This window comes from Accipiter gentilis, chromosome 16 (genome assembly GCF_929443795.1).
Source record: "Accipiter gentilis chromosome 16, bAccGen1.1, whole genome shotgun sequence".
NCBI lineage: Eukaryota > Metazoa > Chordata > Aves > Accipitriformes > Accipitridae > Astur > Astur gentilis.
Window position 1 is genome coordinate 27,195,034 of NC_064895.1, and position 20,215 is coordinate 27,215,248.

Sequence of the window (20,215 nt, forward strand, 5' to 3'; positions counted from 1 at the left end):
CTCCCATCCCAGCACCATAGACATCACCTTGATTTCTGCTTCAGACGTCTGCCCGGCCGTTCGTGGCAGGGGACTCTCAGGGGTGGGCTAATGCTGGCCACGCGGAGACCAGGGGCTGCGCTCAGCATCTTGGCAGGACCACGCCGAAGGTCTCCTCTTTCCATACTCTGCAGGGCTGTCCCTTGCTCGAGGATCACCCCAGGACTGTGAGCGCCGTGGGGGCTTCTGCTCTCACGGGTCGTGCCCGCCGGGGATCGGTCGCGTTGGCATTTGCTCTGAGCAAGACTTCTGCTGTCGGAGGTAGGTTCAGGGCTGCCCGAAGGGCTGAGGATGCTTTCTGTTGGGGTTAGAGGTGAGGCTGTTGGAGAAAGAGGGGGGAATATGCAGCCCAAGGGCACGGGGACAACCCTGAGCCCTCACTGCTGCCCTGGTTGGGACAGGCACTGCCGGAATTTTCCTCTTGCAGACGATGGTATCCCTGATGGGCTCCTGGCTCCCCGGCACCAATCTCCGAGCAGCCCCCTGAGACCGGCCCGTGCCCTCACAGCGTGGTCGGGGCGATGCTTCGTGGAGGCACCACACACTGCCGGGAATGGTGGCAACCCTGGACAGCCAGACCGTGGTCCTGCGGGAATCCCTTACCCCGATGTCCTGAATACAGGGTGGTTTGCATTCCCACTGCCAAGGGATGTGTGTGTGTGTGTGTGTGTGTGTCCTTATGGAGCGACATGCAGGCGTGCATCTCTTTTCTCTGTGTGCAGGGAAGGGCACAGAAGATCGGATGAATTCCCGATAGGCATGGACCCACAAAAACACACTCAACCCACCCTCACCTATCCCCTCTCCAGGTTGGCTCTGAGCTACAGCAGCATCCCCTCCGTGGGGGGGGGGACGGGACCTGCAGGGACCCCAACACCAGCCTGCCCTCTCAGCAAGGGCATCCCTGCACCCCAAATCCAGGGGCAGGGTTGGGGGGTTTGCTATGAACCTCTTAACTTCAGTGGATGCCTGCTGGTTGGCCATTGGGTCCCAAGGCAGGTCAGAAGTCCCCATGGGGCTATTTCACAGGACATGGCACGCTGGTGGCCTTGGGTCCATGCCCAGCTGTGGGACTTGGGTGCATCACATCAGGAGGATATTGTGAGGTCCAGCAGTAGCCGCGGTGGGGAGGCTGGAAGTCATCCTGTCCCTGAGGAAACAGAAACCAGTGGCCGGACCAGGGGACCACTCAGGAGCTTGGGATTGAGTTGGGGGTCAGTGCTGTGCGGAGGGCTCAAGACCTGGGGCTGGGCTGGGGGCTTCGGTTAGGAGCCCATGACCAGGCTGTGGGTCAGCATCGTGAGTGAACCTTGGGGCAGATCAACGATGCTCAGCTCGGGCGGGCCATGGGGGTAGCCCCTGCACTGCCGTGGGGCAGTCCCTATGGGGGCTGGCAGGACAGGGGTCATTCCATTGCCCCCAGGCAGGGAGGAAGGCAGTCCATGTGGGGCTGGGAGCAGCCTCAGCCTGGGGCATTGGGTACCTTTGTGGGCACGGGCCAAAGGCAGGCTGGGATGTCAGCCGTGGGTCAAGGATCAGGTCTGGATCAGCAGGGCTAAGCTGAAGCTCTGGTGAGGGTCTAGCACAAGATGTCTTGCTCAAAGCAGCTCCACTGGGCAGGGGTTGGCCTCAGTCATGGCCTCCCTGCAGTGGGGGCTAGAAGCCCTCTCCACACCATAAACAGTGGCCCTCGGCTGGCCCTGGACTGGTCCTGAGCCTGGTACCAAACCTCCAGGAGTGAGGATGCTCCCAGGACCTTTACACCTGCAAAGATACCACCACAGACACCCAATCCTCCTTCTATGGATTGCTGCTGGGGAAATCCCCATCATGCATCTCTCTGAGAGATGGCACCAGACCCTTGGTCTCTGATGTATCCAACCTCAAGAGCCTTTGTCTCTCCAGGATCCGAATCCCAGAGCTTTGCTCTCTCTGGGCACCGGACCAGCGCGCTTGATGCTCTCTCCCATACCCAGTGCTCTGGCTTGAAGTATGCTAGAGGCGTGCACAACCATGCAGACACACCATAGACAGATTGTTTATAGAAAAATTAGTTAGAAATAAAGTTTACTAGGAATATAGGACAGATTACGGTGATCAGTTGTAGGGCATGGCCAGAGAAGCATATTGACCTGCTTACATGATCCTGGCCCCTTTCATCCCTTGCTACTCTTTGTTTTTCATGGCCTGTTCCTCCATGACCCACCTTGATCTTTACCTTTCTGAAGCGTGACATAATTCCTATATAACCACAAAGTCTCTTGATCAGGTTCACACCTCCAACACCTAATAAGTCCTATTCAGCTTCATTCAGCAGAATCCCTTAGTCTGCATAGCTCTACACAGAGACTTTCTTCTATTGAACCACATTTGTGGGTTTTGTACTAGGAACAACAATATCAGGAGCTGTATTGCAACAATACCAGGAGTTGTAATTCAACTAAGTGAGTGAATTCAGACAGAATTAGGTGAGCTGTCATCTCACACAAACATTTTTCCTCTCTTCACTGTCTGTTTATCTGAGTAGCCATCAGAAAGGTAACCTCATGTTTGTCACTTCTTGGCATGTCTAAAGCAAATCACCTTGACAAGGATGAAACTGTTCTTGTAATGTTAAAAGGAGAGAAAAGTAAAATATTTCACATGATCATGCATGTCACACACTACCTGCTTACTAAGTAAACTGAAAGGAAAGGAAGAAATAAATATTTTATCCTTTTATGGGACTGGTTGCTACTGGTGTCTATACCAACCAGTCTGCTTTGTCCATCCCAGGCAGTTCGTGCTGAGCCACCGCAGCCCGTGTGCCTGCTGTGATGCATGAGGATAATGGTGAAAACTGCAACTGCCCCCAGGAGGCAACAGCCCCCTCAGAGAGGGATAAGGTGCAACCCCACCACCCCCACGAAGGTGGGTCACTTGCTGATTGGCCAAGGGGAGATGTGTCGGCAGGAATAAGCACATGTCCCACCCACCAGCAATGCTATAAACCCAGGGTGTTTTGCCTGAAACAGTAGTCCTCGGACCCGAGGGCACCTGGACACAAGTGGTTCCTGTTGGGTTTGTTACTGCCTGAAGACCAAGACCTTCCTCAGGTAGGTAACTGCGGGGTCTCTTTCTGCACAGCTGCCCATTCAGCTTCTCTGTTCAAGTGCCATCACCCTAGAGTCATCTAAACATCATCTACTTTGGTTGGAGACAGCCCCTCTGTAGTTCGATATACCACAGGGTTCAGGCTTCTGCACCGCTGGGATCCTCTGTGTCCTTAGTGCCTTGGTGTCTCCCTCTGCAGCCCCGTGAAGACCCGGGATAGGCGTCAGCCATGAAGATCCTGTACCTGCTCTTCCCCTTCTTCCTCCTCTTGCTCCAGAGTGCTGCAGGTAAGAGGGGAGATGGGCTGAGGTGTCAACCCCCATCAGTGGGACTTCCCATGTCCCCTGAAGTGACCACGTTAGTTGGAGTGAGGCAAAGGCCAGGGGGGGGACTGATGAAAAGGCGTTTTCTGAGTGCCCTTCCGAGAGGACATGGACTGGGGGTGGAGAGAGCCCCTGGAAGTAGAAGCCTGGCATCTCCTGTGGGTCAGGAAGGGGTTTGGTTTCAGGCTCCAACCCTGCACCCAGCTGGTCCCCTTTGGGTGTCTCTGCACGATCTTTTGCCCTGAGTAGTGTTGAGAGGGAGCCCCAGGGGCTCGTTGGCTCCGTGGGTTGCGTGGGGCACACAGCGGTCCCGTCTTGTCTAGTCGTGTCTCAGCTGAGTGTCCCAGAACCTCACTGTCCCAAGCCACGCTCCCTGCAAGGGCCGGGCAAGGGTTTTCCATGAGAGGTCACTGGAAGGCAGGGCACAGCCGGGACAGGGATGTGGATGGGAGGAGTGCCCCGCTTGCCAGCTCTGCTGGTGCAGACACTGGTGGACACTCAGCTGCGGGGGGCCAGCACGGCTCTTCCCCAGCCTCACGCTGGTCCTTCCCAGTGTCTGCTCTTGCGCGCACCCGCTTTAGTCTGAAAGAGTCCTCCTAAGGTGAGATGCGTTGCTGCTGAAGACGCAGCTATGTTGAGGTTGAAGATGAGCCCATGTACTGCCCTGAAATGCAGGGGGAATGTCAGCCTTTCTGCAACAACACACTGCTCTCTCAGAATATCACCTTGATTGTTTTGCATGTATCACTCCACATGGAAACAGGAGACCCATTCCAGTGCAGACGACGAGGGGGACACTGCATTCTTGGGAGGTGCCGCTACCCTTCAACACCTCTTGGAAGATGTACAAGATCTCACGTATGCTGCAGAATGTAAGATCTAGATTCCTGGCTGAGGAAAGGCTTTCCTCCTTTGTCCTCAGAAATATCCGCTAAAAATTTCTTTTTAGCCATTGCCTGGTAAATACTTTCCTGCATTCATGGTTTGTGGCAGAGGCCCAAGAAAGAAGGCAAAGGCCTTTGTGGGTTTGGACCTGCCTGCTGTGGGGCTGAAGGAGCCCAAGGTCAGCCAGCAGCTCCCCACTCCCCCTCAGTCCCATGGGACTTACTCAGGCTTTGCAGAGGGCTCTCCTGTGCTAGCAAAGAGCGAAGCATTCACTGTCCTTGGATGGTATCAAGGACTTGATCCTGGTTTTGCTACATCTGCATAGACTTGGAGTCAGGGCTGCCAACGCTAACAGAACACGGGTCCAAACTGTCTGCAATAAGGACTAAACTTCAGCTCCACTGAGCCTGATTCTCTTGCACCGTAGACTTGCTTCTCACCACAGCCGAGACGGGAGAGAGTGGGAGGAGGGGAAAAATAAGTCACAACAACTGATGGGCTTGTCTGCTTTCTTTGTACAGTATCTGGGTTTGAGACCCTGAACTCTACAAGCAGGACGTGCCCCTCGCTTCTGGCTCCTGGAACCATCTCCCGTTGTCCTCTGCCCTCCCTGCCTCTGCCGTCCCCAGGTGGTGTGACAGCAGGAGTGGAAGCGCTGCTGCTGCTGGGTGCCCGGGTGCTGGTGGGCTGGAGACATCCCACCATGGAGCCGGTGTCGTCTGGGCAGAGGCTGCTTTTCCTGGCTTGAATAAAGATGAGCAGTTTGGCATTGCAGCGGGTGGGCCGTGTGGCTGTTTCCTTGGGACGCGGGGTGCGCTGCGCCTGCTCTCTCCGGGGGGGGGTGGTCGGTTGGGGGATGCTGGGGCAGGGTGTTTGCTGTGGGTGTGATCAAGCTGCTCCACAGATGGTCCCTCCTGGGAAGCGGGAGCCCTGTCCTGGTGCTGCCGGCCACGGGCGTCCCTCATCCCTGGCAGCTCCGGCCTCCCGTGCAGGGCTGTGCTGGGTGGTGTGTCCGTCCCTTGGGTGGGCATGGCCAGGGCTGCCCACCCGACCTCTCTTGAAGGCCCTGCTGCTCCTCCTTGTCCTGCTCCAGCATACTGCAGCCCTCGCTGTGAGCTGTGTGGGAATTGTGCTGCTCCACACCCCGTCCCACCAGGCAGGATGAGGAGGAGGCCATGCTGCTCCTGCTCCAAGTGACCTGTGAAAAGGGTCCCATTGACTATGGCCTGGAAATGTCCACATGTGTAGTCCCACAGGGAGTGAGCAGGGTGTCTTCTCCTCTCTGAGCACCTGAAAGCAATCTGGGATGACAATGCTCTGCTCCATCGGAGGCTGCGACCACTACCTGCCTGCAAAAGCAAACCTCATGCTTTAGGTTCCCTGAGTGGTTTAGTACGTGTGTGTGTCCATGCACGTGTGCGTAGGGGAGCAACTAGTGATCCTGGCTCTTTTGGTGAAGGCCTTCCATTCCAAGAAGGCAAAGCCTTCACTGCCATGGCTTTCCTGAGCTGAGGAGTTTGGTGAGGGGTGTTCAGATCATCCCTGCCTGCTGTGGCCTTTCCTCCGGGTGTGCTCACCTCGCACTCTGTCGAGCCTGCAGCAGTCACCACCAGCACCCTTCAGCTCTGCAGCGCAAACCTGTTCCACTGCCCCAGGGGCTTCTTGGCCGAGAACGTCTTTAACCAGCCTGATGGTCTTGTGGACACTCACCTCATGACTTTCAGAGTGTGGACAGAGTGGAGAGCAAGGGATAGAGGAAGAAAAAGAGAAAGACTGCCTCTTATCTGGAATAGATTCCCTTCTCTGTTCTCTGCCACGTGTAGGACGACTGCCACGGAGGGAGTGAGCTGAGAGATGGGCACGTTTCTGTGCGTTCATCAGCTCATACAGGTGTACTCCTGCAGCAGTTAATACGATACTTCCAAAGTACCCAGAAAAACCTCTTGAAGTAAAATGAGAGGTAAAGCTTGCTCTCGCAAATCACGCGCTAGCCGATCATTTATATCATCAATGAAATGAAAGGACACAGAGAAGGAAACCTTTTCCTCTTTGCTACTGTTCCCTGCGCCAACCGGTCTGCTTTGTCCGTCCCAGGCAGTTCACGCCAAGCCCACGTGCCCGCTGTGCAGCGGGGTGTCACAAGACGTGTTGCATGAGGATAACGGTGAAAACTGCAACAGCCCCCAGGAGGTACCTCAGCCTCTCCCGTTGCCTCAGAGAGGGAGAAGGTGCAACCCCACCACCCCCACGAAGGTGGGTCACTTCCTGATTGGCCAAGGGGAGATGTGTCGGCAGGACTAAGCACATGTCCCACCCACCAGCAATGCTATAAACCCAGGGTGTTTTGGCTAAAACAGTACTCCTTGGACCCAAGGGCACCTGGACACAAGTGGTTCCTGTTGGGTTTGTTACTGCCTGAAGACCAAGACCTTCCTCAGGTAGGTAACTGCGGGGTCTCTTTCTGCACAGCTGCCCATTCAGCTTCTGTTCAGCTCCTGAAACTTTCTAAACGACAGACTGTTGGAAGTATGCATGCGTATAACGAGGCCATCTGAGCTTTCTGAGCAAAAGCACTAATTGTCTGTATAAGTCAGTGATTATCAGAGTCTAGAGTTTGCTGAAAGTGAAACTGCATTTCCTGACTACAGCTGGGACTGGAAATGCACCTTGAGGTTTGAGGAAGGTCCCTGGGACCTCATGCTCTGGGGCACATGGGGACTGTCCTGGACAAAGTAGGGAGATGCTATTCAAGCAGCAGTATAGAGATTTGCCATCCTTTCAGGCTTACCTTAACTTGGAAGGTTGCTTTGTACTGACCACACTGGTCACCAGGGGCCTCCCTCCCCAAGTGCTGGCCGTCTCCAGGTACATGCATTTCCCTCAACTCTACAACCTGGTTCAATTCTTGACCCCGGTTTGACTACTGGCATTGCATTGAGTGTTGGCAGGAGCACCTCCTGAGGTGCAAACCTTCTCTGCTTTGGCCCTTGGGTAGGGAGAGGTAGAAGTGTGAGCCCAAATGCACTAGCAGTGTGTCTGCTCTGGTAACTCCATTTGGAAGCCTGCCTTGTCTCACCCTTGGCTGTGTCTCTCCAGAAACCTATTTAGTTCTCCTTGAGAGATAAGTGCTGGATGCATAAGGCCTGAGGGAGAACAGCTTCCAAGGGAAAACATTCAATTGCTTTTTCTACATGTCTTTGAATGCTGTTTTCCTTAAAAGTGCAATAGTCAGGCATTATTTCTCCCATGTGTCCTTTAAGAAAATACAAAGCAAAAAATAAGAGGATGGAAAAACATCAGCTGAATTGCCCAGCAGACCAATACTCCCCAGCTGCTCCCAGGATATCCAAAAGGACCATATCTGGCAGACAGCCTTGGGAACAGGCCACAGAAGACACCATCTTCTGTTACTTGAGATAGCCCCTCTGCAATCTGGCATATTACTGTGTGCTATCATCTCCAGGAGTTTTGGTGTTTCCCCTCTGCAGCCCCGTGAAGCCTCAGGACAGGCATCAGCCATGCGGATCCAGTACCTGCTCTTCCCCTTCTTCCTCCTGTTGGTCCAGAGTGCTGCAGGTGAGAGGGGAAGAGGGGTGATGGGGTGAGGTGTGAACCCCCATCAGTGGGGTCCTCCATGTCCTGGGAAGTGACCACCTTTATCAGAGACTAGAAGGGGAATGGTTCTGAGGTTGTCGTAGAGCTCCTATGTGAAAAGCCGTGCAATGGCATACATTTGGGTGCGTTTACAGCTCTTACCACTTGCACTGGCTGTGGAAGAATCCAGCCCAAAGAAAAGGCTTGGCTGCTTCCGTGGGCGAGGGTGGGATTCAGCTCTGGGCTCCCAGCCCTGTTATCTGCTGCCGCTCTGGGGGCGGGGGTGTCTCCGGATGAGCTACCATTGAAGTCACTGTAGGTGCAAGCCTACGCAGACCATCCTAGTTGTCCAAAATGTGGACACCTGGGGGCAGAGTTGTCTGACCATGGTATGTAGCACAGTTTGGGGACTCTTCGATATGTCTGGCTCTTAGACTTCCAAGCCATCCCAGTGCTGTCTGACCTAGCTGAGATGTTCTAGTGGAGGTGAACAATTTAGAGGGTGGCTGGAGGCCATGGCACAGCCTTCTGCACACCAATGGCCAGAGACAGCCAGACACCAGGTCTTTAGCTTAGACCTTTCCAGGCTACACTGGCCATGTTGTCCAGTAGCATCGAACCTGAGTGTCCCAAAGCACTGTTGTGCTGACCCATGACCCCGGCAAGGGCTGGGCAAGGGCTTTCCATCAGAGGTCACTCAAAGGGGGTGGGCACAGCCAGGACAGGGATGTGGGATGTGAGGAACGCCCCGCTTGCCAGCTCTGCTGGTCCAGGCCGTGATAGACATGCAGCTGGGCTGGACATGGAGCTGGGAAGGCAGCATGGTTCTTCCTCAACCTCACGCTGGTCATTCTCAGTGTCTGCTCTTGTGTGCAGCCCCATTGATGTGAAAGAGTCCTAGGTGAGACACATTGCTTTTGAAGACACAGCTATGGTGAGGTTGAAGGTGAGCCCATATATTGGCCTGAAATGCATGGGAAGCCTCATCCTTTCTGCAAGCACACACTGCTCTCCCAGATTATAATTTTAACTGTTTCTCTGTGCATGATCTTCCACAGCAGCAGGAAGTGAAAAAAAATGCAGTCAACAAAAGGGATTCTGTATGTTTGGGAGGTGCCCTTTCGGCTATAAATTTGTGGGACTTTGTTCAACATTCAGGCACTGCTGCAAAAGGTAAGTTCTGGAAACGGTTTACTCCTATTGATATAGTTATTATTGCTTTTCAAGCCAGCTCCTCGTTCACAGCTTCATGCATTCATGCTCAGAGGCACAAGCCAGGGAAAGACGGGAAAAGCCTTTGTGGGTTTGGACCTGCCTGCTGTGGGGCTGAAGGAGCCCGCGGTCAGTCAGTGCCTCCCAACTCTCCTTCAGTCCCACAGGGCTTGCCCATTGGGAATATGGAAAGCTCAGACGTGTTGTCCGAGTGAGAAGGATGTCCCTTGTAGAGTGTTAGGCACAGGATCCTCCTCCTGATGTCTCTGAAGAGCCTTGGAGTCAAGGCTGCCACCACTAAGGAGAGCACAGCTCCAAGAAAACTGTAATGACTGGAGGTTACCTCTGTGAGGCTGAGTCTTAACTCCCTGCACTTGTCATTGCAGGGGTCATGGGAGAGAGTGGGAGGAAGGGAAAAGTAAGTCACAACAACTGATGGGCTTGTCTGCTTTCTTCGTACAGGATCTGGGGTTGAGACCCTGAACTCTACAAGCAGGACGTGCCCCTCGCTTCTGGCTCCTGGAACCATCTCCCGTTGTCCTCTGCCCTCCCTGCCTCTGCCGTCCCCAGGTGGTGTGACAGCAGGAGTGGAAGCGCTGCTGCTGCTGGGTGCCCGGGTGCTGGTGGGCTGGAGACATCCCACCATGGAGCCGGTGTCGTCTGGGCAGAGGCTGCTTTTCCTGGCTTGAATAAAGATGAGCAGTTTGGCATTGCAGCGGGTGGGCCGTGTGGCTGTTTCCTTGGGACGCGGGGTGCGCTGCGCCTGCTCTCTCCGGGGGGGTGGTCGGTTGGGGGATGCTGGGGCAGGGTGTTTGCTGTGGGTGTGATGAAGCTGCTCTGCGGATGGTCCCTCCTGGGAAGCGGGAGCCCTGTCCTGGTGCTGCCGGCCACGGGCGTCCCTCGTCTCTGGCAGCCCCATGTCCCCCATCTGCAGTGGGGTGAGCATTGCAGAGCAGTCCCCTCTCAGCTCCCTCCCTGCTGCCAGCTTCACAGCACCAACCCCTGTACCAGCCCCACAGCCTCTGTCCCTGCCACATCCCTCCGGGAGGGGCCTGATCCCACAGTCAGCCCCCAAGGAGACCTTTACAGGCCTTGGAGGGAAGTAGGTCTCCCATGCTGGGTCTTCAGCTCCTCCTCAAGGTGACATCTGCAGTGGGTGCCAGGGACCACAACCTGGAAATGTCCAGAAGTGTAGTGCAGCAGGGAGAAAGCAGGGTGTCTTCTCCCCTCTGCCTGCCTCAAATAAACTGGGATTCCAAAACTGTTCTCCTCAACAGCCAGTGGCCTCAACCTTTCTGCAAGTGCAGACCTCTGCCTTGTATAGTTAAATACACATGTGTCCGTGCACACATGAGTATGTGAGCAGCTAGTGACCCTGAATCCTTTCTATTCTTCTTATAATGCTGAAAGGTGAGAATTTTTAGAATACTCCTCATCTGCTTGCACCTCCCATGCTAGCTGATTAAGTTGTCAGATTGGTGGAGACAGGGTGGGAAGCGTTATTGGCCTTTTTGAGTCTGGTCGCTACCGTCTGTACCAGGCGAATTCCAGGCAGTTCACACCAAGCCCACGTGCCCGCTGTGCAGCGGGGTGTCACAAGATGTGTTGCATGAGGATAACGGTGAAAACTGCAACAGCCCCCGGGAGGTACCTCAGCCTCTCCCGTTGCCTCAGAGAGGGAGAAGGTGCAACCCCACCACCCCCACGAAGATGGGTCACTTGCTGATTGGCCAAGGGGAGATGTGTCGGCAGGACTAAGCACATGTCCCACCCACCAGCAATGCTATAAACCCAGGGTGTTTTGCCTGAAACAGTAGTCCTCGGACCCGAGGGCACCTGGACGCAAGTGGTTCCTGGCATGTTTGTTGCTGCCTGAAGACCAAGACCTTCCCTTGTCAGGCAAGTAACTATGGGGTCTCTTTCAGGTTGGCCACCCATTCAGTCTCTCTCTTCAAGTCCCATCATAGAGGAACCATCTAAATGACAAACTGTTGGATGTATCTGTTCACATAATAATGTCATCTGAGCATTCTAGGGAAAAAAGTAAATTGACATTACGAATTCCTCCCCATTAGAGCTTGGAACCTGCTGAAGCTGGATCCAGGGTTTCCCCAGCACAGGAGAGACTGGAAAGTTTCTGTCGTGTTTGAAGAGGGACACCGGGATCTTGTAGTCTGGGGAAATGGGAACTTTATAACTTAAAGGGATGAACCACTTCACATGCAGCAGTACAGAGAATTTCCATTCTTTCATCCTTCAGTTAACTTGAAAAGTTGTGTTTTCCTGATATTTTTGGTCGCTGAGATACTTCTCTCCCCTCTTTCTCCTAACTGGTGAGCTGCTGCACAGAATCTCTTCATGACCTTAGCTTTACTATTGCTTTTGCATTCAGCATTGGCACAAGCATCTCCAAAGCATGCAAACCTTCTCTACTTTGGCCTTTGGTAAAGAGATGCAGAAGCAAGAGAGCACAGCCACTAGGCATAACTCATATGATGAGCATATTTGAAAGCATACCTAGTCTATATCTTTGATTATGTCTCCCTAGTCTGTTTTAGAGACAAGTGTGCCCTGTGTAAGGCCCAAGGTATTTCCAAAGGTAAGTTTACTGACTGCATTCTCTAAATAGCACCAGCTGCTTTTTTACTTCAAACAGCCTAAATCACCAGACATAAGATCTACAGTCTGTGCTTGGGAGAAAGCATAAGGAAGATAACTGAAAAATATGTGTTTAGGTACTGCCTTGCCTGAAACTTCCTGAACTATTCGTTAGGCTACTCACGAAATTGCATAGGTAGCTGTTGTTCTTGTGAATAGGTTACAGACAACACCATTGTCTTTTGTTCAGGATAACGCATCTGCAGTTTGGTATACCACTGTACCCAGGCTTCTGCACTGCCTGGGGTGTCCCATGCCCTTGTTGGCTTGGTGTCCCCCTCTGCAGCCCCGTGAAGACCTGGGCCAGGCATCAGCCATGAAGAACCTGTACCTGCTCTTCCCCTTCTTCCTCCTGCTGGTCCAGGGTGCTGCAGGTGAGAGGGGAAGAGGGGTGATGAGTGAGGTGTGAACCCCCATCTGTGGGGTCTTCCATGTCCCAGGAAGCAACCGTATTTTTTTAGAGCTACTCAAAGGAATGGTTTTGTGGCTTTGCTCCAGCATGAAAAGTCATGCAATGGGATATACCAAAGGATACTCTTACAATGCTGCTTCGTCTGAGAGTAGAGGGGCTGGTGTGGAGAAAGCCATCCAAGAATAAGAGTTTGGTTCCTTCTGTGGGTTAGGGAGGGATTGAGCACTGGGCTCCAGCCTGGGCATTTAGCTGTTCCTCTGTGGGGTGTCTCCAGATGAGTTCCCATTGCAATCAGCCTATGCAGCCTACACTGCTCACCTAAAAAATGAATGGGAAAGTCTCTTGTTTAATCACAGATATTTAGCACCTTCTGAGGACCTCTAGATATGTGTGATTCTGAGATATCAAAGCTCTCTACGCCAGGCTGGATGAGCTAGCCAAGGCTTTATGGAGGAGCTGCTCCTTCTGCAGGGACAGTGGGAGGATGGAAAATATTCCTTTGTACCACAAACAGGCAGGGATACCTGTGCCTCAGGGCTTTAGCTGATAGTACTTCAAGGTAGTTCACCTGCTATTGAAGGTCTTTTTAATATTGGGCCCACAAAATGAGTTGAAATCCTAGTGGGGTGCCAGCCCTTCTTGCAATTACAGAATATTCTCCCAAATTATCTTTTCCTTTCAATTGTTTCTCTGTACAGGTGTATCTCTGACTCCAGGAAATGAAAGTCAGTGTAAGCAAGAAGGGGGATTCTGTAGTTTTTTGACATGCTATCATCCTAATCACTTCTTTGGAAGGTGTTCAGCCTTTATGGTTTGCTGCAAAAGGTAAGTTCTGAAGTGAAATGTTCGGGAACTGGCCCTCTGCTTTTTTGGCTGAAATAGATCTTTTGTTCTCTTTACAACCACGCTGCTGGATAACACCCTTCTGCACTCATGTTGAGAGGCAGAGGCCAAGGAAGGAGCGTTAAAGTCCCTTGGTAACGCTGCTTGAACCTGCCCTGTGTGGGGCTGAAGAAGCCCAAATTCAGCCAGCATCTTCCCAGTCCCCCTCAGCCCCATGAGACCAGGTTGGGGGCTTTCATGAAGATTTCCCCATGCTGTTGGAAAGTAAAGTTTGATCTTTGTGTAGTGTGGGGCACAGGACCATGTCCTTGAGGTTTCTGAAGACCCTTGGGTCCAAGGTTGCAACCACTAAGGAAAGTACAGGTCCAAGCCATCTGCAATAAGGACTGGAGTTTATCTGAGGTGGGGTTGTCCAGTAATTCCTTACAGATCCTTCTAATAGAAGTGGCAGAGAGGAGGAAGGCAGAAAAGGAACATAAGAAATAAATCTTGGTCACCACATATTGTGCTTTTTTAATGCAGGAAATAGTAATGAATCCCTGGACTTTCCAAGCAGGACGTGCCCCTCGCTTCTGGCTCCTGGAACCATCTCCCGTTGTCCTCTGCCCTCCCTGCCTCTGCCGTCCCCAGGTGGTGTGACAGCAGGAGTGGAAGCGCTGCTGCTGCTGGGTGCCCGGGTGCTGGCGGGCTGGAGACATCCCACCATGGAGCCGGTGTCGTCTGGGCAGAGGTTTCTTTTCCCAGCTTCAATAAAGACATAGTTTCACAGAATCACGGAATCACAGACTGGTTGAGGGTGGAAGGGACCTCTGGAGGTCATCTGGTCCAGTCCCCTGCTCAAGCAGGTCCACTGGTAGCTGGTTGCCCAGGACCATGTCCAGACGGCTTTTGAAGATCTCCAAGGACGGAGACTCCACAATTTCCCTGGGTGACCTGTGCCAGCGCTCGGTCGCCTTCACAGTAAAAAAGTTTTTCCTGATGTTCAGAGGGAACCTCCTGCATTTCAGTGCGTGCCCATGGCCTCTGGTCCACCGGGACCGCTGAAAAGAGCCTGGCTCTGTCCTCTTTGCACCCTCCCGTCAGGTATTTGTACACATTAGTAAGATCCCCTCTCTGAGCCTTTTCTTCTCCAGGCAAAACAGTCCCAGCTCTCCCAGCCTTTCCTCACGGGAGAGATGCTCCAGTTCCTTCATCATCTTGGGGGCCCTTCGTTGGACTCTCTCCAGTATGTCCATGTCTCTTTTGGACTGGGGAGCCCAGAACTGGACACACCACTCCAGGTTTGGCCTCACCAGCGCTGAGTAGAGGGGAAGGGTCACCTTCCTTATCCTGCTGGCAATACTCGGTCTGATGCAGCCCAGGATACCTTCAGGATAGCCTTCTTTGCCTCAAGGGCCCGTTGCTGGCTTATGTTCAACCTGCTGTCCACCAGGATACCTAGGTCCTTTCCTGCAAAGCTGCTTTTCAACATATATATATGTCCCCAGTACATATTGGTGCGTGGGTTTGTTCCTCCCCAGGTGCAGGACATTGCACTTCTCCATGTTGAACTTCATGAAGTTCCTGTCAACCCATTTCCCCAGCCTGTCGAGGTCTCTCTGGGTGGCAACACAGCCCCCAGGTGTATCAGCCACTCCTCCCAGTTTGGTGTCATCTGCAACCTTGCTGAGGGTAGCCTGTATCTTAAAATTTCCCAGTTTCCAGGGAAGAAACAGGATGGGTCATCCCCTTTTCCTGTCTGGAGACCATATGAGACCAGCCCTGCTGCTCTCTGCTATCAGGCACTAAACCTCAGCCCTTCTACAAACCAACACACAAAGCTGTGCTGCAGCTGCAGGTGAACACGTATGTTTGTCTGTGCGCAGGTCTGCGTGTGACCAAAATACTTGTCAGGTAGCGGTGAGTCCAGGCTGTTCCACCAGGGAAGTCTGGCTTCACAGCAATGAGGCAGCTCCAGATTTAAACCAGGTAGGCAGGTCAGCAAGGTCTACAGCCAGGATCAAATCTGGCAAATAGCTCAAGCAAGAGCCAGGGAAAAAAAAAATTAAGCTGAAAAGCAGTTCTCAAGTGGTGTTTGGGAGAATCCTGCTTATCACAACTCTTTCTCATGCGGCACTGTTGCTCAAGGCCATGCAGCATCTCCATGTGAATCCTGGCTTTGAAAACAGACAGTTAAACCTCTGACAGGCATGGGGTGAGCACAGGACATTCCCTGGATGTCTCCTGAGAGAAGACCCCTGGACTCGGGGGTCCCATGGCCTGAGGCTTTCCCTAGGAGGGATGTTCAGCTTTGTCAAGATGGGAAGTAATCATATCTCTGTGTTGTACTTCTTGATGATATGTATGAGTCTGCTTTTTGCGTAAGGCAGAAAATGAAAACCTCTTCTGAGCCTTCTCCTCCATAACTCCACCACTGGTAGAGTTTTGCTGCCAAGCGATCTCCCTGAAGACAAAGTTGCAAACACTTTTTTTAACTGTGGTGCGTTCTGGAAAAATAAAGAGTCAGCATAGAGCCAGCAAGTGAGAGCTGGATTAAGTTACCCAATGAAACATGATGGAAGCAAAGGTCAACAAACAGAAGCCTAGCATCTCTGCCAAGTGCTGCATACCCAGCTGGCAAGTTGGCGATGGCTGAAGGTGGCCCCCTTGGAAAGAGAAGTCCAGAACAACCAGAGTAACTTCTTATGAACATACATGTTCATGGACATACACACATATTTACCCACAGGTGGATCATAAGCATGGAAGCATTTTGTAGAAAGGGTGAGGTCAGCCCTTTGGCAGAGAGAAGCCAGTCTAGCCTCAGGTTGCCTCCAGATGGGTGGCGAGGAGAAGACACCCTGCTCACTCCCTGCAGGACTACCCATCTGATCCATGGGACCCCTTCGAGATGTCACCTTGATGTTCTCCAGCTATTATCTTTTATGCATCCTCTCAGAGGGACAGGTGGGGAAAAAAAGCAAAACTTATATCTATTGCTGTGAAATTACAGGGCAAATAACTTCTGGAGAGAAAAGAACTAGCATAAACTATTGCATTATTTTAAAAAAAGAAAATAGGTCTACATCTTTCCTGGGATGCTCATGGGCATCTTCCAGAAGCCAGAACATTGAGTCTCACATAACAACATATGAAACATAATTTTAATGGATGGCGGGTGTCTGGGTGTTAAGCTATTTCTATTTCTCTTTCCCCAAGAAAAGATTTCTACATAGTAAGAAAAAAAGGATTTGGGCATTTGAACACATTCCCGCAAAGGGAAGCTGAGTTCTTCCAGCCACCCTGTCTCTTGGTACTGGAGGGTAAGGTCTTCAGTCCATGTCTGTCCAGCCCTGGACAGCTCTATGTCTCAGAAAAACTCAAATTAAGGAGCTGTTGGCACTGTAAATTGTTGCCCGCTGGCATTTGTGTGTCAAAACCCAGGTAGGTTCATGGCCCTCAGTCCATGCAACAGATACCCATGTTTCAGTGATGTGAATGCTAAACAACAACAATTTATTCAAAAGGGGGAAAAGCAATGCAGAATACATTTAGATTTACTCTACATCATAAAGCTTTTTGGATTAAAAATTAAAGGCACATGAGACTTTGTAGCAGGATCCGGTGGTTTTAGCAATAAAGGGATTCAAAGCAAATTCCTAGGTTTAGAAGAAATTTTCATCACTCTTGAATGCACAATCCATGAAGGTTTTATACATCCCATGGCCTGCACAAAGAGAAAAAAAAAAGATTCAGATTCTCTTTCCATTTGTATTCCCCCCCCCCCACTTACTCTTAGTCCATGCATATTTTCCTCCTGGCTATAAATACTTTCCAAAATACCCAATGTCATGTGTACTCATGCTGGGACAGCCCTGTGCACTCATACCTGTGAATAAGAAGACTGTTTTCTTATTGCCTCAGGAAAAGCAGGGAATTAAATGGATATCCCTTGATATTGGGGTGAATGCATTCATTCCCGAGTGAAAACAGAAGGCTACCTTTCATATGATAATTTCTTTTTACAACACCGTTGTACTTTTTGCACGCAGTTGCTGGCACTCAGAGATCTGTGTTCACCCTTGCAGCCTAACTGAATTCCCCTCTGTTCCTTGTACAGCCTGGCAGCCCAGTTCTGTAAATACCAAACCCTGATGTTTTGCTCTGGCGTAGGAGCTGTAAAGGGGTCAAACAGGGATGGGACAGCACAAGGCTGGCATCTCCAACTGTACTTTATCCTTCTTGCTGGGGCAGATCATGGTGCACATCTCAGGAGAAAGAGCACCGTGGAGCTCAACCTACTTCAGAACTTGACTGTCCCCATGGCATAATGGATTTATGCCTTATATCTAATCTGATCATTCAATAGCACCTTAGGTTTAAGGACACAGGCAAAATAGATTTGTCTGCTCATAGTGCAGATAAGCCTTGGTGAATGTCAAACTCACCATTTGCAGCAGGAGCGGAACCCAAAGCATCTTCCAACTTTAACTAGATGGACGGGACATCCTCCAAAGTGACAGGTTCCTTTTCTACAAAATAACATGTCCCGCCGGGGTGAAGACAAACCTGCAACAATAACAAAATATTTCCTTCCTTCTCGTTCTGCAGGGCAGGGCAATGCAAGTCGTAATGCCAGCGGGCTTTCCCATTCATTGAGCTTCCTTCACCACCAACTTGCCTTAAGGACTGTTGCCCAGATTTGGCCATGTTGAAAGGCCATGTAAGAGGTGAGATTACAAAGCAGGTCTCCACCTTGCAGAGGTGGGATCTTTAGCTCACAGTGCATCTAAATGGATGGCCTTAAATCCAGGTGGAGAATGATACAGACCTCGTGACTCATTATCCATTACCTTAGGGAAAAGGGTCACAGGTCCAGAGGCTTTAATACTGGCTCCTATCCGAAAACAGTTCACCAGGCTTTATTGTCATCTGCATATGCACTGCTGAGTGTGCTGTTATCCAAAGATCATGGCCACCACAGGCACCGTCTCAGGTGTCTAGCACCAGAGCGTTTAGCACAATCCTTTTAGGAAGACACCAGAAGTGAGAAATCACTTTTCTTCAGTAGTCGTCATTTCTCCACCTTTGAAAGAGTTTTCATAGGGGAGCACAGGCACTTAGCTATTTGACTAACTGCCACGCGTTTTCTAGCAATTTTAACCAGTAGTGGTTAAGATGTGCTGGGAAGTTTACTTCAGGTGCACAAAAATCCCCTTCTAGCATCTTTTTTTTCCATCCTACCTGGAGAAACCTGGAGTGCCAAGAAGACGAGAGAAAAGAGCAGGTAAAGGATCTTCATGACTACGGATTTGCTGTGTCACTGCAGGGAAAAGGACCAAGAAAGATACATGAGAGACAGTCCCTGGGATCTACAGTCTTCTGAACCATACAAATACTGTGTTAATTGAAATGGCATTTATATTGCCTTTTTCTTCAAACTTTCAAAAATAACCAGTAAGACCTATATGACATCATGCCTGCTGTGTGAGCATTATCTGGGAAAAAGTAAATGTATATGGGCAACATGCTTTCAGGGTTTGCAATCATTAAGTTATTTCAATAGCTTGATTGCTTGGTTTTCTTTCACATTTTGCAAATAGTCCTTAGCCAAAATGCAATCATGAGTTTATTTGTAGTTAAATGTTTTATCTAATAAATAAACAATACTAAGCAAAATGAGGTGATTGTACAGTCAAACTTAGAAACTTCAGGGAAAAATGTTCATTTTGCAATGTTAGGTTTTATCAAGAAATAACAGCTAAAATCAACTTGCTCAAAATCTTCAGTCTTAGCCTACAGGCAGCAGTTCTAGAATGGAAGTGTACAACCAAATCAGTTCCCATTTGACAAAAGGGATTTAAAACCCAAACATGTAATGCCTTCATTGAAAGAGTTAATAATTGAACTAATATCAGCAAAATAGGATAAGATAGCCTAGAAGGGAGCTTATGGGTAAAGAAGAGGTAGTTAATGTCATATATCTTGGCATTAGAAAATCTTCTGATCTGTCACAAATTATGTTCTCTTAAGCAAGGAAGGGAAACGAGATTGTGCCAAAATGTCCTATTTCTGCAAACAGAATGGTAGATGGTGGCCCAAACCAGCTTTGAAATTAGTATTAGAAGTTTACACAAATTTCTATATGTTTGAAAATATCAGGAAAAAAAAAAGTAAGCAAAGTTAACAATTCTGAAAATGAAATAAAGTTCTTAAAATAGAGACATAGATAAAAAAATATATACTGGTTTCCACTGTAGACACCACCAGTTTCTCTGGACCACAGACTTCTCTAAAGTAATCTGACCCAGACAGATTTTTTTTCCTAGGAGTTAGTAAGCAGTATTTTTATCAAAATAGTCTAGCTATTAGCACACATTTGACTACTTATTCAACCTGTGCAATTTCTGGAAAACTTAGACTAAGCTTTTTTAGTAACCTACAAATTTAGGTTAATAATGCAGAGGTTTGGGTGTTCGGTTTTGGGGTGGGTTTTTTGAGGAAAAGACAACAGCAGACATTGAAAGAAAGACTGAAAAAAACTGAGAAGTTACCAGGTATCAGGTGAGCCCAGCAGCCAAACAAGACCTGCTCTTGGTCCCTTCCCTCCAGAGGGCTTTGGCTGTGGGGCTGATAACTTCTTTTATAACATGTTTCCTAAGGGGAGTGACAACTGCTTTCTCTTCTCAGCCAGTACACATTGAGCCAATCAAAAAATTACCCATTTTTTGGGGTGACTTCTAATCCAACCAGAATCAGGATGCTTTTCATTTCCCGGTGAAAAAGCAGGGTTTCTCCCTGAACCTATTGAAACTTTTCTTTTGGAAGATCCCAGGTTTTTCATGCAATATCTCTTGTGACACTCCAGTTTGTGTAAGATACGTTATGCCACCGTGGTATGTGTCAAACATCTTGGGACATACGTTGAACTGTTCCTGCTTAGGAGCAACATAATCCCTTGCAATACAAGACATCAGTGTGCTTCTCTGCACTCCCAGTTGGTTCATCTTCTGCTCCATAAATACAGAATGTAAGAACACGGAATGGACATATGAAACTAAACCAAATGTCCATTGGCTTAGTGGTCAGTGGCCACTAAGTATGCCTAAGTAAAGAGCATAAAATGCACTCACCCTTTTTCACCCTTCCAGCCGATGGAAAATACTTTAGTTTAGGG

The 20,215-nt window shown here is 50.3% G+C and overlaps 2 protein-coding genes across 6 annotated transcripts; one reads left to right on the forward strand and one right to left on the reverse strand.

Annotated features, from left to right (window-relative positions):
- Positions 1–315: 315 nt before the first annotated feature.
- On the forward strand, positions 316–12,100 carry LOC126046613 (uncharacterized). Of its 5 annotated transcripts, XM_049819268.1 has the most exons (4): positions 316–1,253; positions 2,815–2,949; positions 3,054–3,134; positions 3,242–3,352. In XM_049819268.1, the coding sequence occupies exons 1-2, from the start codon at positions 331–333 to the stop codon at positions 2,861–2,863; spliced, it is 972 nt and encodes a 323-aa protein (XP_049675225.1). In that variant the 5' UTR covers positions 316–330; the 3' UTR covers positions 2,864–2,949; positions 3,054–3,134; positions 3,242–3,352. The 5 variants fall into 5 exon arrangements, with proteins under 5 accessions (XP_049675225.1, XP_049675224.1, XP_049675226.1 ...); XM_049819267.1 differs by lacking the exon at positions 3,242–3,352 and adding an exon at positions 12,091–12,100 and having other exon boundaries at positions 2,815–3,134; XM_049819269.1 differs by lacking the exons at positions 3,054–3,134; positions 3,242–3,352 and adding an exon at positions 10,961–10,978.
- A 4,500-nt stretch (positions 12,101–16,600) lies between these two features.
- Positions 16,601–19,681, reverse strand: LOC126046429 (gallinacin-2-like). The gene is given in 4 exon segments (XM_049818797.1): positions 16,601–16,765; positions 17,483–17,607; positions 18,283–18,361; positions 19,593–19,681. Coding segments are annotated over 3 exon segments (348 nt in total). The 5' UTR covers positions 18,341–18,361; positions 19,593–19,681.
- Between the last annotated feature and the right edge of the window lie 534 nt (positions 19,682–20,215).

What these genes read in the sequence shown, in the direction of transcription:
- LOC126046613 (XM_049819267.1), top strand. Translation starts at nt 331, where the DNA reads ATGCTTTCTGTTGGGGTTAGAGGTGAGGCTGTTGGAGAAAGAGGGGGG. An exon ending in AGCTTGGGATTGAGTTGGGG is followed by an intron (nt 1,254 to 2,814) that starts GTCAGTGCTGTG and finishes TGTCCATCCCAG; the next exon opens with GCAGTTCGTGCTGAGCCACC.